Source organism: Aspergillus wentii, assembly GCF_001890725.1.
Source record: "Aspergillus wentii DTO 134E9 unplaced genomic scaffold ASPWEscaffold_9, whole genome shotgun sequence".
Lineage (NCBI taxonomy): Eukaryota > Fungi > Ascomycota > Eurotiomycetes > Eurotiales > Aspergillaceae > Aspergillus > Aspergillus wentii.
Window position 1 is genome coordinate 758,218 of NW_024467840.1, and position 15,649 is coordinate 773,866.

The 15,649-nt window shown below is 50.5% G+C and overlaps 5 protein-coding genes across 5 annotated transcripts; 4 read left to right on the plus strand and 1 right to left on the minus strand.

Moving 5' to 3' along the window:
• Nucleotides 1-100: 100 nt before the first annotated feature.
• hem14 (oxygen-dependent protoporphyrinogen oxidase) lies at nucleotides 101-2,023 on the plus strand (the record flags this gene model as incomplete). Its single annotated transcript, XM_040833686.1, has 3 exons — nucleotides 101-424; nucleotides 488-1,177; nucleotides 1,232-2,023. 3 exons carry the CDS (start codon nucleotides 101-103, stop codon nucleotides 2,021-2,023), a joined length of 1,806 nt encoding a protein of 601 aa, XP_040684053.1.
• A 595-nt stretch (nucleotides 2,024-2,618) lies between these two features.
• ASPWEDRAFT_120527 (putative RNA binding protein Pym) lies at nucleotides 2,619-3,275 on the minus strand (the record flags this gene model as incomplete). The annotated part of the gene is made up of 2 exons (XM_040828995.1): nucleotides 2,619-2,876; nucleotides 2,940-3,275. The coding sequence occupies 2 exons, from the start codon at nucleotides 3,273-3,275 to the stop codon at nucleotides 2,619-2,621; spliced, it is 594 nt and encodes a 197-aa protein (XP_040684054.1).
• A 350-nt stretch (nucleotides 3,276-3,625) lies between these two features.
• ASPWEDRAFT_177040 (cytochrome b-c1 complex subunit 9) lies at nucleotides 3,626-4,107 on the plus strand (the record flags this gene model as incomplete). Its single annotated transcript, XM_040831596.1, has 5 exons — nucleotides 3,626-3,637; nucleotides 3,703-3,734; nucleotides 3,794-3,859; nucleotides 3,919-3,967; nucleotides 4,039-4,107. 5 exons carry the CDS (start codon nucleotides 3,626-3,628, stop codon nucleotides 4,105-4,107), a joined length of 228 nt encoding a protein of 75 aa, XP_040684055.1.
• An 833-nt stretch (nucleotides 4,108-4,940) lies between these two features.
• On the plus strand, nucleotides 4,941-11,509 carry ASPWEDRAFT_177041 (putative ubiquitin-protein ligase E3 component (UBR1); the record flags this gene model as incomplete). Its single annotated transcript, XM_040831597.1, has 2 exons — nucleotides 4,941-11,182; nucleotides 11,242-11,509. The coding sequence occupies 2 exons, from the start codon at nucleotides 4,941-4,943 to the stop codon at nucleotides 11,507-11,509; spliced, it is 6,510 nt and encodes a 2,169-aa protein (XP_040684056.1).
• A 1,535-nt stretch (nucleotides 11,510-13,044) lies between these two features.
• ASPWEDRAFT_54982 (uncharacterized protein) lies at nucleotides 13,045-14,732 on the plus strand (the record flags this gene model as incomplete). The annotated part of the gene is made up of 2 exons (XM_040838132.1): nucleotides 13,045-13,205; nucleotides 13,268-14,732. 2 exons carry the CDS (start codon nucleotides 13,045-13,047, stop codon nucleotides 14,730-14,732), a joined length of 1,626 nt encoding a protein of 541 aa, XP_040684057.1.
• Between the last annotated feature and the right edge of the window lie 917 nt (nucleotides 14,733-15,649).

The window sequence follows — 15,649 nt, forward strand, 5'->3', positions numbered from 1 at the left end:
CGGCCATCGGAACTCTCGATCATCTCCAACCCTCATTTCCCATCGACACCATGCCGCCTTCACCATCTTTCAATAATCTCCCCGTGCCATTATTGCTGAGATGCGGCTACCATGGGCTCATAGCCGTGCACTGAAAGCAGTCCGGACGCCATTGGTGCTCTCTCGCCATGGCCAGAGACGCGCTCAGCACACCCAGCCGTACGATGCGGCGGTCATAGGTGGTGGCATCACCGGTTTGACCACAGCTTTCCGGCTGTCGCAGGATCCATCCTGTGCGCAGGTGACGCTGTATGAGAAATCATCTCGCATTGGGGGTTGGATTAATTCGGAAACGATCCCAGTCGATGATGGCAAGGTTGTGTTTGAATATGGTCCGCGGACCTTGAGGGCTGCGGTACCTTCGTGTCTGCCTCTTCTCGACTTGGTAGGGCGTTGCTTCTTCACTTATAACCAGAGCAAAGAAGCTAATATATTTTGATACTGAAAGCTGGTTGACTTAGACCTGCACGATGAGATTCTCTTGACGAGCAAAAAGTCCCCCGCGGCCTCCAATCGCTACATCTATTACCCCGACCACCTTGTTCGCATGCCCGCGCCGAGCCCTGATGCTGGCTTCGTTACGAATGCCTTGTCGATATTTAATAGTATTAAAAATGAGCCGGTGTTTGAAAGTCTCATACGGAGTGTTATTTTGGAGCCGATGAAAGTGCCCTCGGACGAGACGATCTACAATCGAGACGAATCCGTTGCGGACTTTGTATCGCGTCGCTTCAGTCCGCAAATCGCCGATAATCTGGTCTCGGCCCTATACCATGGCATTTACGCAGGGGATATTGACCGGATGAGCGCGCAGACGTTGATGGGAAGTTACCGGGACTTTGAATCTCACGACCGTCGGGTGCTTGGGTCTTTGCTGCACTCTTTGACTTCGGATTTGAAGATTATTCTTATGGATGATCTGCTAGCGCTGCACTCTGTAGCAGAGGAGAAGAGAGGATCATACTGGAAGAGTCTGAAAACACTTGTGAATGGGGCTAGTGTCTTGACGATGAAAAATGGCGTAGGCCAGCTGACTGATGGGTTGGCGGCTGCGTTGAACAAGTCTGACAAGGTCAATGTCATCACGGAGACAGAGGTCAAGGCTATTGACCAGGACCCAAATACCTCCGACTTGACTGTAGGTTACCCGTCACCTAATATGCCATCTTCCCTCGACTAACGCATTCTACAGATCAGCTATGGAGACAACCAGTCCCAAACACATAACCGGGTAGTTGCCACGAACTCTGCCCCAGACCTGGCAAATAAACTTGGTCATAACCTACGGAACAACCAGCAAGTTCCCCACAGGACAATCAAGAACCTTCAAGATCACAACTATGCTGTTACTGTCATGGTTATAAACTTGTACTACCCGAACCCGGACCTCGTTCCCGTTAAAGGCTTTGGCTACCTGATCCCACGATCAATCCCATTCGAACAAAACCCCGAGCGGGCCTTGGGGGTGATTTTCGCATCCGATTCAAGTGTCGGTCAGGATACCGCCCCGGGTACTAAGTTGACGGTGATGATGGGCGGCCACTGGTGGGACGACTGGAAGGAATCAGACTATCCCGATCACGACACGGCCGTTTCCATGTGCCAGTCTCTCCTCGAGAGACATCTTGGTATCACAGACCAGCCTACAATCGCACGCAGCCGACTCCAGCGCAACGCAATCCCTCAGTACACAGTTGGGCATCTGGATCGGATGAATGAGCTTTCACGGAATGTGCGTCATGAGTTTATGAACCGCCTTACTCTTGCCGGAAGCTGGTATGGTGGCATTGGTGTTGCGGATTGTATCCGGCAGGGATATTTGGCGGCGTCGTTTGGCGTTGGTGCCCAGAAGCTCGATGCTGCTGAGAGTGACCGTCCCTGGAGGAGATATAGCTGGGAAGACTGGGAGTTGGAGGGAGGAATAGTTACGTCGCCTGTACGATGGGTTGAAGCGTTTAGGACGGAACGGAAGCATATTTATTGAAATGCTTAGTGATCTAATCTTGTACTATACATGTTTTGGGTTGGCTACACTTTGAGATCAATAAAAGTTGAAGAGACCAGGTCTAGCAACATAATCTTTTTGAAATAAATACTTGGTTCGTTGACCAATGTAGAACAGAAAAGATCATTCCCGGCATAATAAAGAAAAATCATAACCATAACAGTCATTTCTCGGCAAGTACTATGCACATCTTAATATCTTAATTGTGAGCCCCAACCTTGATGGCCAGTGGCACGGATGAGGTATTAAGCAAAGGTGAGATTTTCAGGTTGATCCGAATTAGACTGATGGCGAGCTTTCGCCCATGGCATCACATCTGGAGGTGGGATAGCGAGTGGACTGTCTCGAGGACGAGTAGAGAGTTGTCAACATGTTGCGCGTATGGACATCGGATATTCCCCCAAAACACCACAACGAAGCCATATCGAGATTGTCCAAGATCCCTGTGGATGGGGTTTCGCTGCATTCAACAGTAGTGGTGGATGATGTGCACGAGATACTCTCACAAAACCATAACCGAACACTTATGTTGATATGGAATCTCTGATCAGATTAGAAGTCAAATGTCTTGTCCTTAGACCTTCTCATTGTCCTGACCCTCCGCTTCGCCCTTCTTGTCACCATTCGAATCGAATCCTAGGGTGTCAAGTTGACGGATTAATTCGTTGATCTTGATGATCTTATCCAGCTGCTCAGGCAGGAGGGACTCGCCCTGGTTCTTCTTATCACGCAGATCCCGTGCCTGTCTTAGCTTCTTCTTCAGATTGCGCGCCTTCTTCTCACTCTCAGCTTCAGCATCAACGGGTGGTTCGGCAGTGGTGGTCTTCTCCGGCTCATCAGATTTCTTCTTGTCTCCACCAGCAGCAAAAGAGCGCCAGTTGTCGAGTTCTGCGACATTCTTGCCATTTGTAGGAGCAGGTCCATCCTCGGCCGACTTTGCCTTCTTCTTGTTTTCCCTGCGTTTCGCATTCTTGTTGCTGGCAGCACTGCTGCTCTTTGTGTCTTGATCCCCCTCGTTGCTCACACTCTCAGCCCCCGGTACCCCGCCTTTACCTCGGTTTTTCCATGCAGCAGCAGCACGGTTCTTGTACAGTTCCACATCCTCAGGAGGGCGGTATCCAGGTCGGACACGAATTTCACGACGTTTCGTGCCATCAGCGCGCACTGAAGAGGGGATGAATCGCTCTCCGGTCGCAGAGTCGGTGGTGATTCCGGAATTTGTCGGTGCCATGACTAGAATTCCGCGGAATGAGTGACAGGTCGGGTGATAAAAATGGTGGTAAATCCGAGGGAATAGTACACCTCAGAAACAGTAAAAAAAGTAGCCCAGCACGGCCGGTAAGTGGAATCACGAACAATTCTGGCTGCTGTTCGTTTTCCCCCCCAAAGGCGGAAATCCGGAGGCTCTTCGCAGGCCCGACCCGGCCGGCCAATCAGAGCGCCGCTGATTCCCGCTGCTGCTTTTCGCGCCGGCCAACTCGAAACTTCAACTTCCGGCCTCAACCTTGACGTTGCCAATTGCCTCGCCGTTCCTGCTTCCCCCTCTCGTTCGACCTCGTCATTTGACGCATATTATTCACCATGGCTGGCGCAGTGAGTTTTCTTTCTGGATTTTCGTTTGGTGGCCAATTGCTAACTGGGGGTGACTTGTTTCTCAGATCTCCAACTTCCTCTACCAGCATGTCTCCCTGTTCTCCGACCGGAACCGATGAACAATTCCAACTAACCTGTGTTTCTGGCGATATTTAGATCCCTCATCCGCCGCAATGCTGTCTACCTGACTAGCATCTTCGCCGGTGCTTTCGCTTTCGAGATGTGCGTGTTTTGATCTGCGGAGCTTACGGAGGAAATCACTGACAACATCTTCGGAACAGTGCCTACGACTCTAGCACCAACAGAATCTGGGATGCCATGAACCGCGGCGTATGTTACCAAATATAACATCCCTCCCAAAGTTCCCCCCTAGACGACTGACTGACGGGTTTCTCTTACAGCGCCAATGGAAGGACATCAAGCACCTGTACATGAACAAGGCCGACGAGGATGAGGACGACGACGAATAGAGAATTACTGTGCTCGCAAGGAAAAGGCAAGATGCAGCAGCCGTCGGGTCTGTTGAGGAGACAGACAGTCCGTGCTATATTATACCACTGCTGAAAGACGCGGAAGGGTAGGGAAAGGGGATGGAACAACAATGTTATTTATTCATCCCGACTGTATGAAATAGAATTTCAAGCTGTAACCACTTTTTTTACAATCCATCGTCCCGAGTATCCCAGTTCTGTCATGGGGAGGCCGTCGTCTCCAGCACCTGCGAATGACATTGCGGTGGCGCTAGTTCCCCCCAGCGGCTGTTTGCAGTGTTCGATGTCATAGCAGGACCCAACAGTCTTTTTCTCTCTCCCTTCACTGTTTTGTTTTTTTTAATAACACTTAATTATTTCCGATCCAGCCAAACAGCCCATATTGGATTGATTGTCATAATCCAAGGGGAATTCCTCCATGGTTTGATGGACCCATAGGTCTGGTTTGTTGGTTTGGTAGGCTCTCTCAGCTCCAGTTCGCTTCCACATCACTAGGCTCTCATATCTTCTTCCCCCCACCGAGACAAAAGAAACAACAGATTGAGGACTCAAACACACCGACTAATCGCGGGTTGTCCTCTAGGATTGTGTATTCCAAGATCTTTTTCTGCACAAATAAATATCATCTACATAAACTAGTCTTTTACCGCTTGACCGACCTGACCGATTTTCCCCCGTTCTTCCGCCCCTCTTATCCTAGTCGCCTATCGCGCATCCCGCCACAGGGAATCCATCCCACCTACAAGTCACCTTTTCTTTCGTCCTTCAACTGCCGGATGGGTGTCGCGCTGACATATCTACGGCCATAAAAAATGCTCACGGAATGTGAGAGGATTCTGGGTGAAGGCCTTCTCCGTCTTCCTTCGAAACACGAGTACCGCTATGGACCTAAGGCGGAGAAAGATTTGTTAGAGCTGCTTTTTCGATCGCTCTCCGGTAATAACGAAGAGCACTTGCGTCAGCTATTCCCCGAAGGACTCCCAGACGGTCCATGGAAGCTAGCCGAAGCTCAAGGTGCGAAGGAGGGCGCGGAATACAGTGAAGCTGCCCGGGGCAAGCGATGTGGTCATATTTTCCGCGCCGGGGAGGCTACCTACCGGTGTGTAACATGTGCTGCAGACGATACCTGCGTGCTTTGCAGTCGATGCTTTGATTCGTCCGATCATACGGGGCACCAGTACCAGATTTCCCTCTCTTCGGGAAATTGTGGCTGTTGTGACTGCGGGGATGATGAAGCCTGGAGACTTCCGTTGTTCTGTGCGATCCACACAGACAGCGGTGATGCAAAGAGCAAGGAACGGGCCCGGAACCAATTGCCGCAGGAGTGGGTGGATAGTATCAAGCTCACGATCGCTCGAGTGCTCGACTATTTCTGTGATGTCATTTCGTGTTCGCCCGAACAGCTGCGACTGCCCAAGACGGAAGATGGGATTCGACAGGATGAGGAGAAATCTCGGCTAGGCCCTGGATGGTATGGCGAGGGAGACCAGGCGGAGGAAGAGCCGGAATTTGCTCTGGCGCTCTGGAACGACGAGAAACATACAATCCGGGATGTTGCTCAGCAGATCATCCGTGCGTGTCGAGAGCGGGAAAGGTTCGGCCTGGACAGAGCTCACGAAACGAATGACATTGGACGAAGTATCGTCAAATACTCGAAGGATTTGCCAAGGTTGTTGGCTGTGTCCAAGATTATTGAGCAGATCAAGGTTACTGTCACAGTACGATCTGCGCGTGATACTTTCCGCGAGCAAATGTGTGCCACCATTGTTGAATGGCTGGCCGATATTTCTGGGTGTAGCGTTCTCGAGGATAATGAAATTTTGCGCCACACCATCTGCGAAGAAGTGCTGAGTCCCTGGCAGAAGGGGAGTGGGGCTTACAACGCAGCTATCGGGTTGAAGGGCATCGATGACCATCAAAGAAGCGAGAATACGCCGTTTCGCACAGTCATGCTTACTGTGTCGCCCCAGGGACAGGTCGTTTTGGCGGCCGACGACGACGACGACGACGACGATGAGGAGGAGGAGGCACCTAACCCCGATGGGCCGGCTGAAAATGATGAAGAGAATGGTGAAGACGAAGAAGATTTCGTGATTGAGGGCCCCAACGATGCTGACGATGAGGACGAGGACATGGAAATTGATATCAACCGCCTCAACGAAGAGGCTGATGAGGATGAAGATGTGGTAATGGACAATACAGGGGATGCGTTCAATATCACACGGGCCCTGCTAGGGCTCCAAGCGCAGCGACGAGCCTTTTTTGAAAACACGCCACCTGAGGTGCCGGACAGGCAACAAGAACCTGAAGAACCGGAAGAACTGCAACAACCGCAACAACAGCAAGAGGAGGGGCAGCAGCAAGAAGCTGAACTGCAAGCACAGGAGCAGCAAGAGCAGCAACCCACTCCTAGCGAGGTTGTCAGTGGTGACAACCGCGAGTATGGGACCATGTCTTATGTTTCTATCCCAAAGACTCCGACAGGAACTGTAAAACCATCCCCCGCAAAGACACCGGGCCACTGGCAAGTCAAGCCTTCTGTTCCTGCCAAGGGTGAAAAGGTCCCGGTTTACGAGGATCTGTGGCAGCGGACCCGGCTCGACTGGATGGTTCTCTTCGATCTACGGCTCTGGAAAAAGACACGAACAGATCTCCGCGATCTTTATATCGGAACGGTGGTCAACGTTCCTCAATTCAAGCGAGTTATGGGCCTGCGCTTGTCCGCGCTGTATACCGCTCTGGCACAGTTATATTTGATCGCAGATCGAGAGCCGGATCATTCTATTGTCAATCTGTCCTTACAACTTCTCACAACACCCTCTATCACAGAAGAGATTGTCTTGCGTGGAAACTTCCTGACTAAGGTTATGGCCATTCTTTATACTTTCCTGACTACCCGGCAGGTTGGTGAACCCTATGAAGTTAACCCTAATGCGACATTGGCATTTGATGCTGGATCTGTGACGAACCGACGCCTCTATCACTTCTTCCTGGATCTCCGTTATCTCCTTCAGTCCGAATACGTGCAACACCGTGTACGAACCGAGGATCAATATTTGTCTCAATTCCTTGATCTTGTCAAATTGTCTCAAGGAATTTGTCCCAATGTACGGGCCGTCGGAGAGCACGTGGAATACGAAACGGACGCTTGGATCAGCGCATCAATACTCATGCGCGAAATCAACCGTCTGTGTCGCCAGTTCTGCGAGGCCTTCCGTGAGCCTGAAATCGACAATGGTCAGAACCTGGTGAGGGCCATTAAGGTAGCAACCATAGCCGCAATTGTTCACTCTACTGGCGTGGAGCGCAAACGCTTCGACCAGGCTGAGATCAAGGAATACGTACGGTTTAAATCTTTGCCTTGCTTCGATTTTGAGGTCGACCACTCTGGCCAGATTCCCCGTCATCGTGTGGTGGACTTTGTTGTCGAACGCGGCTCGATCAGTTTCCATCATGCTTTGCACTACACCCTTTCGTGGCTTATTGAATGTGGTCGTAGCGTGAGCAGTGATCTGATGCGCGATGTACTGTTGGACGCAGCTCAGACAGCGAATGACAAGTGCATTCACGATAGCCAACTTACTCCAGAGGACTTGCTTCTTAGCATGTTTGACTACCCCCTCCGAGTTTGTGCCTGGCTCGCGCAGATGAAAGCTGGGATGTGGGTTCGAAACGGTCTCAGCCTTCGTCATCAGATGTCACAATACAGGGGAGTTTCGTCTCGCGACTTTGCGTACTATCGTGATATCTTCCTTCTCCAAACCGCTCTGGTTATCTGTGACCCCAGCAGGGTACTCGCATCTATTGCTGACAGGTTTGGAATGGCTGACTGGATGATCCGGAACTACATGCCCCGTCCTGGCTACGAGGACACCCAGATTCTTGATGTGGCTGAAGAATTCGTTCATCTGCTCGTCGTCCTGTTGACCGATCGAACTTCCCTCACTGCCTTTGATGATAGCGATACTTTGACTCGTGAAAACATCAGCAGAGACATTGCCCACGTGCTGTGCTTCAAGCCGCTTTCCTTCTCTGACCTTTCAACCCGCCTTAGTGACAAGCTGCTTGACTCGGATATGTTCCAAGATGTTTTGGAGGAGGTCGCAGGATTCCGACCACCTGAGGGGTTGAACGACACCGGTACCTTCGAACTCAAGCCTGAATATATCGATCTCATTGATCCGTACAGTGCACACTACACCAAGAACCAGCGCGATGAGGCAGAGAACATTTATAAGGAGTGGATGGCCAAGAAGACCGGAAAGAAGGCATCGGATATTGTTTTCGAACCCAAACTGCGGCCTATCAGTGCCGGAGCCTTCTCGGACCTTCCTCGCTTCACAAGGACACTGTTGTTTGCTCAAGTTGTGCACCAATGTCTTGACTATGTGGTGTCGTCGAAAGACCGCACTCCAAACATTCCTTCCACACGGGTCGAAACTTTCCTACAAGTTATTCTGCATTTGATCCTGGCAGCTACACTGGAAGACAAGACTGAAGAAGATGACATTTCCGAGGATTCCACCCGGTCCTTTGTGTCTCATGCACTATCCAAGGCCAGGATGACGCAAGCCGGAAACTTGACTATTATTAGTCTTTTGGAGAAGATCTCCGTCATGGGTGAATTCTCCGCTTGTGGCCCCAAGATCCGTCACATCCTCAAACGACTCTGGCAGAAGCGACCTCGAGCATACACTTCGGCAACCGCTTCCCTCCGGTTCCCCTTCGACAGGATTGATACTAACTCTCCTGCTATTGATACCGATAATGAGAAGGAGCTCAAGAAGAAGCAGGCCCTGGAACGGCAAGCCAGAGTCATGGCCCAGTTCCAGCAGCAACAGCAGAACTTCTTGAATAGCCAGGGTGGTATTGACTGGGGAGAGGAAGACTTTAGTGACCTCGAGTCGGAGCCAGAGGCGGCCCCTGAGGCGAAGGTCTGGAAATATCCCAGTGGCACCTGTATTCTTTGCCAGGAGGAAACCAACGACTCAAGGCTCTATGGTACATTTGCCTTGATACAGGACAGCAATATCCTGAGGCAAACCGATACAAGTGACCCAGACTGGATTAGAGAAGCCCTCAAGACCCCATCCACCCTGGACAAGTCCGCCGATGAAGTTCGCCCATTCGGAGTTGCAGGCGAGAACCGCACTACAGTGCGCAGATTGGACTCTACTGGTGGAGAGGTCATCAGTGAGAAGGTTGGCTTGAGCAAAGGGTTCAGTGCCAAAAACACCATGCATGGACCTGTTACAACTGGTTGCGGACATATCATGCACTATTCATGCTTTGAGGTCTACTACACTGCGACTCAAAGGCGACACACTCAACAAATCGCTCGCAACCATCCCGAGCGCTTGGTTCTGCAAGAGTTTGTCTGTCCTCTTTGCAAGGCTTTGGGCAATTCGTTCCTCCCCATTGTCTGGAAGGGCAAGGAGGAGTCATACCCCGGTCCACTATCCACTTCCGTGTCTTTTGAAGAGTTCATGAACACCGATATCAAGTCTGCTCTGTCGCAGGCACCAAACTATACTGCTCTTGGAGAGCATGACAAGATGCAGCCACAGCCTTACCGGGAACTGTTCACCGATTATTTATCAAAGACATTGGTGCCTCCTCTTTCTACCAAGATAGACCAGCTCAAGACGGCTTCTGTTCCATCGACTGTGCATCACTTCCCGCCCGCAAGAATGCCGATGCCCGGTCTTTTCCCAAGTGCTGATGACGTTACTGCCACAAGCCCGCTCCAGCAGGTCTCCACTCCCGGAGACAGTCCCATGTCGGAGCTTCTTCAGATCTATGAGCGACTCAAGAAGACGTTGCGTTTGAACCATATCTTTTCGACTTTCAATCATCCTCCAGAGTCTATCCACGGGCCCCAATTGATCCACACTGACTCGCTGGCTCGCAGCTTTGGGTTCAGCATCGCTGCTGTCGAGATTTCACAGCGTGGGGTAGAATCGGAGCCTGGCTCTACTTTGCTTGAAAAGATCCCGCAGCTGACTCTCACACATCTCCGTGTGCTTGCTGAGACGGCACTGTCTTACGCCGCAGTTGGGTGTCTACATGATATCGGTGACTCTAACGGCCACTCTGTTGAGGAATTTCAGGAAATCCACCGTCAGAAGATATGCCAGTTGCTTGTTGGCCACCCATGCCTAACTGGAAGAGCGTTGCTGGGTGATCTCCGCGAGATCGAGCCTCTCCTTGCAGGAGATAGCTTTGTGTTCTTATCTGAATGCTCGCTTTCACTCCTGCGTGTCCTGAACATCGACATCCGTCATTTGATTCAGATGTGTTACGTGGCTGAGATTGTCAAGGTTGCTGTTACGTACATTCTGTCACCGTCGGGTTTGAAGCAGGAGTTGGCTCAGCATGGAGACGCACATTACTTGATGGACGTGGAGTTGTCGGATGAGCGATACGGAGTTATTCGACACTTCTTTGATTCTATTGTTGGGGAGCTCAGAGGACAAGGGGAAAGCACATCGTTCCCCGCAGAGAGTGGTTATGTGAAGGATGAGGAGTCGGCGACCCCAGGCGTCATCATCGCATTGAGACGTCTGATTTCAAGCTATGCGTTGACCTTCCTTCGTAAGGCAGTGATTCTTCTCCACGTGCAACACGGCGTCGAATTCCCCAACACTGGCTTCAACGACGAAGACGCATCGGAGCTCGACCGTCTTACGAAGGTGCTGCGTCTCCCGTCGCTGGATGAGGTCTTTGCTTCCGTCAACCCTGCCAACAAGAACACAAACCCATTTGATGCAGTGGTATCGGGATGGATCTTCCACTGGAATGTCTCTCGCTCGGAAGTCCGCGTTGCCGATCACAAGCCGTGGCCGAGCCTTGCCCATCCGGCAATCTTCGAGCTTGTCGGCCTACCGAAGTACTATGATAGTTTGATTGAAGAGGCAAACCGGAGACGTTGCCCCAACTCCAAGAAGGAGCTGAGTGACCCGAGTATCTGTCTCTTCTGTGGCGACATCTTCTGCTCGCAAGCCGTGTGCTGCATGGACCGCAAGATGGGCGGATGCAACCAGCATCTCCGGAAGTATGTATCACTTATTGTCACTTAACATCGAAGCGCTGCTAACAAAGACTGCCATTCAGATGCGGAAAGAACATTGGTCTTTTCATCAACATCCGCAAGTGCACCGTTCTCTACCTTCACAAGCACAACGGCTCATGGCACTACGCACCGTATCTCGACCGTCATGGCGAAGTCGACCCTGGCCTTCGACGAAACCGCCAGCTCATCCTCAACCAAAAACGATACGACCGACTTCTTCGTGACGTGTGGCTGTCGCATGGCATTCCGGCGACGGTCAGCCGAAAGTTGGAAGCAGACATCAACAACGGGGGATGGGAAACGATCTAAAATAAAAGTTGAACGACAGTGTTAATTCATCTAAATATTATGGGAGTCCAAAAGAAGTTTTTTGGGATTTGATGATGATAAGCGCTCCGCTACGATGATTAGAGGTTGTCGCAATCTCTTCATGTTTGATTCATATTTCTTATTTTTTTTTTCTTGATATTTATTATGTACATGGTTCGGATGAATGAACTTGATGATATTTAGAGCTTGATGATGCCAGTAGTGATCCTGTCCGTGGACAATTATTTCTTCCAAGCCTCGGCCTTTTGCTCTGTAGATCTTGCTGCAGAGTGCTTCTTGTACGTTTGAATCTTTTGTTAGAGATAATAAATTTGAAGGTGATATCCCCTTCGACAGCTTCGATTCTATCCGCCAATCCAGGCCTTTCTGGTCTAGTTCATATGGACCGCCAGATCAGTGGCGTTCCGAAAAGATCCTACAATGTTTTCCCACGCATGGACGTCTTCTATACACCATTGCTTCGCCACGGTCGACCGGTGTTCGGTTTTCGTAGATGTTTCAGGCCCAGTGGCACACAATCTGTGCGATCTCCTTGGTGAGACTTTGTCTAGGATGAGACTTTGGACCATCTAGGTGATCCACCCATCTATTCTGCTTGGTGTTCAGGTATGCCCGCTGTCAGAGGGGCTGCTTCTTGTCCTTATACTTATTCTTTATCTCCTCATCTGTTGGCACTGGGATTGGGTCACAACCATAGACCAGAGGGTACGTCCAGACGGCTTCTTTGAGATATTCTAAATTCACCACTCTGGTGGCCAGTCTCAGTCTGACATCTTGATATACGAATGCAATGCCAAATGGCGGCTTGATTCGTCTTTGATGCTGAACACGTTTTTCCAAACGAATATCTCGCGATCAACTTTGAAACGCAGCTCATCGAGATCTTTGCAGATGTTGTAGTATGCATCTCTAAGCATCGCTGGGTCAACAGGGTCTGTTCAGTGCTTTTGTCTTGAGTCGAAAAAAATGTTTCGAACAGCATTAAAGCAATCGACAGATTGGGACAGAGGATTCATCTTATCCCGGTTATTTGGGAAGTCGTTCGATCGAACAATGCCCCTATACTGGAGCTCTTCCGCGCATCTGGGGTTGGTGTATGATATGGCAACACCCCCTTTTGAATTAATAGAGGCTGTAGCAGACCCTATTTCCGTATGTTGGACGTTTGTGTGATAATAGGTACTTTCAATCAAAGACAATTTTCGAGGTGTGGAAGGAGTAGATGGTGGACTGATAAACGGAGATGCAGAGTGCTTCTTAAATAGTAGGAGTCACTGTTGATTCACGGAGGATATGAAGATAGGAAGGAATGATTTGATAGCATTCAATTCCGGGCAGACAAATTCTTTATAATATTCACTTTCTCCCTATATCGAATATCGATATGCTAGATAGAATGCGGTAGAGCTGTCGTATACAGATGGTGGTGTAGTGCCAAGAACCATTTATGCCGTCATAAAATCATCGCTGCTTTTCTCCAACTCCAACTCCGACTCGCCGACAATCGACACGCCATGAACAACGAACAATTTCGTCGGCTTCTGGTCGACAATGCGTCGAGTGGCAAGAAGTCAGGATCGAGCGAAACACCGTCCCGTCGAGATGGAGGACATGGTGGTGCGACGCCCGGTGCGATGCTGGGGTCAAGAATGCGATCGAGTATCCCGATGACACCGTACGTATTACCCACCCATCAAGTCAACTACTAGTACAATATGTAGCTAACTATTTTAACAGACGGTCAGTTACGGGGGCCGATTTTGCACGTCAACTAGCTGAACAACGTCGCGACTCGGAACAGCCACCCTCGAAGAGATTCAAGTCCACTGCAGCTCCGAAAGGCACCAAATTACCCACCGGCTACCAAGACCGCGCGCAAAAACGGCAAACAACCGATGAGGGTGGAGAGGATATCGAGAAGCGGATTCAAGCGCTCGAGGAGATGGTCAAGTTGGGTCAGATCGACCAAGCTACATTTGACAAGTTACGACGGGACCTCGGAGTCGGCGGTGATACGAAAAGTACACATATGGTTAAGGGCTTGGATTGGGATCTTTTAAAGCGTGTCAAGGCTGGTGACGATGTTTCGAAGGCGGCTGAGAAGCCAGCGGTGGAGGAGAAAGTTCCCGAGACGGTGGAAGACGTGGATGATGAGTTTGACCGTATGCTAGATGAGAAAGAGAAGGGTGTTCTTCCCACAGCACCAAAAGAGAAGAAGGAAAAGAAAGGGTCTATGGCACCTCCACCGGCTCCTGCAGGGAAGAGGTCTCGAGATGAGATTCTGAAACAGCTCAAAGCAAGCCGAGCGGCTGCTGCGGCACAACCGCCTCGGCCTGCAGAGCCAGAGCTCGGGGCTAAATTCAAAAAGTTTGGAGAGTCAAAGCCGGAGAAGAAACGGTTTGTCGAACAAGATGAGAATGGTAGACGGAGAGAAGTCCTGGTCATCACAGACGCCCAAGGGAACACGAAGAGGAAGACCAGATGGTTGGATAAACCCGGCGAGTCGAATGGGAATGCTGGACTGTTGGTTCCTGACAAGGACGCAAAGCCGCTGGGTATGGAAGTGCCTGCTGAAATCGCAGCCAAGGCCGCAGCAGCAGCCCCTCTCCCAGAGGATGAGGATGATGATATCTTCGCGGGTGTTGGTGCGGACTATAATCCTTTGGCAGACATAGGAGATGGGTCTTCATCTGACGAGTCTGACGAGGACGGAGAAGTGCCCGAGGCACGAAGTCAACCTGCAGAGAAGGCGTCTATCAGCGAAAGTGATCAGAAACCAGCCACCCAACCATCCAGGCCGCGCAATTACTTTTCAACCCCGACAACCGTGGAATCTGAACCTCAAGACCGTTCTAACCCTCTCACAAAGGATCCCACTATCCTGGCTGCCTTGAAGAGGGCGGCTGCCTTACGACAAACATCACCGTCTGGTGAGGCAGAAGGGGATGACGTCGACAAGGACTCACTCCTTCGACAAAAGAAATTCCTCGAAGAAGCACGACGCCGGGATGCGCAGGACGCGATGGATATGGACATGGGCTTTGGCGGTAGTCGCAATGAAGATGAAGAGGACGAAGAGACTGTGTTCTTCGAAGAAGGTCGCGGGGGGAATAAGAGGAAGCGAGGACCGAAGAAGAGAAAGGGCGATAAGGACAGTGCGTCTGATGTGATGGGCGTTCTGGAGGGGAGAAACAGAGACTGAGGATATATTGATAGTAAACTGATACCAAATCTAAAGTAGTGTTGTAAGATGAATTCATGTCCTGATATCTGCCTATTTCATTTTATTCTCTTTCTATCTCATTTTATCTCTTTCTGTTGCTGCTGTCTATCCTTCTGTTCATCGATCAGCTCATTTTGATCTCGCCTTCATTCACTGCTGCCTCGACTCAAGCCCTGGTGCCTTCTCCCACAACACTGAAGATACATTCCTCTTTCCCTCTCTTTCTTTCTTTCACTTCTTCTCTTCTCCCAACTTCCTCTCTCCTCTCTCCTCTCTCCCATCCTCCTATCCCTCCCCTTCCTAGACTTCATCCTTCTCATCCATCTACACCCTCTTCAACCATCTCACTGATATCTTGACATCCTTCTCATCTCAACTGAGCTGGCCTCGCAGTACTGGGTTCTTCCCAGCTCTCGTCCAGGTAAGAACCCGAGCGTCTCTGGTGTTAGGAAGTGGCATTTGGCGATACCCTCTTTTCTTTCCTCTCATCTTTCTTGCTTTTCTTCTTCACTCTCTTCGTTCTTTTTCTTCTTTCTGTTTATCGTTCTGTTCTTTATCCTGTTGCACTCTGTATCCCCACTCTTTGCATTCACCCATCCAACTCTGTCTATGCGGTTTGACTCTGGTGGCTCCCCACTTGTCCTGCAAGACTCTCTTTGCCTAGCAAAGATTGAGCTCTCCTGTGTTTAAACGCCAGGAAGAATAGTTCAGATTGTGTTCAGGGCCCCCCATTTTTTTCTGCACCGTCTATGCAGTTCGACTCTGGCACTTGGTGCTTGTCCTGCAAGTCTTGACTCTTGGGCTTCCAAGGTTGAGCTCTCCCGTCTGGAAACAGTGGGTAGAATAGGCGCGTTGCACATCGCTGTCTGCGGTTTGACTCTGGTGGCTCTGCTACT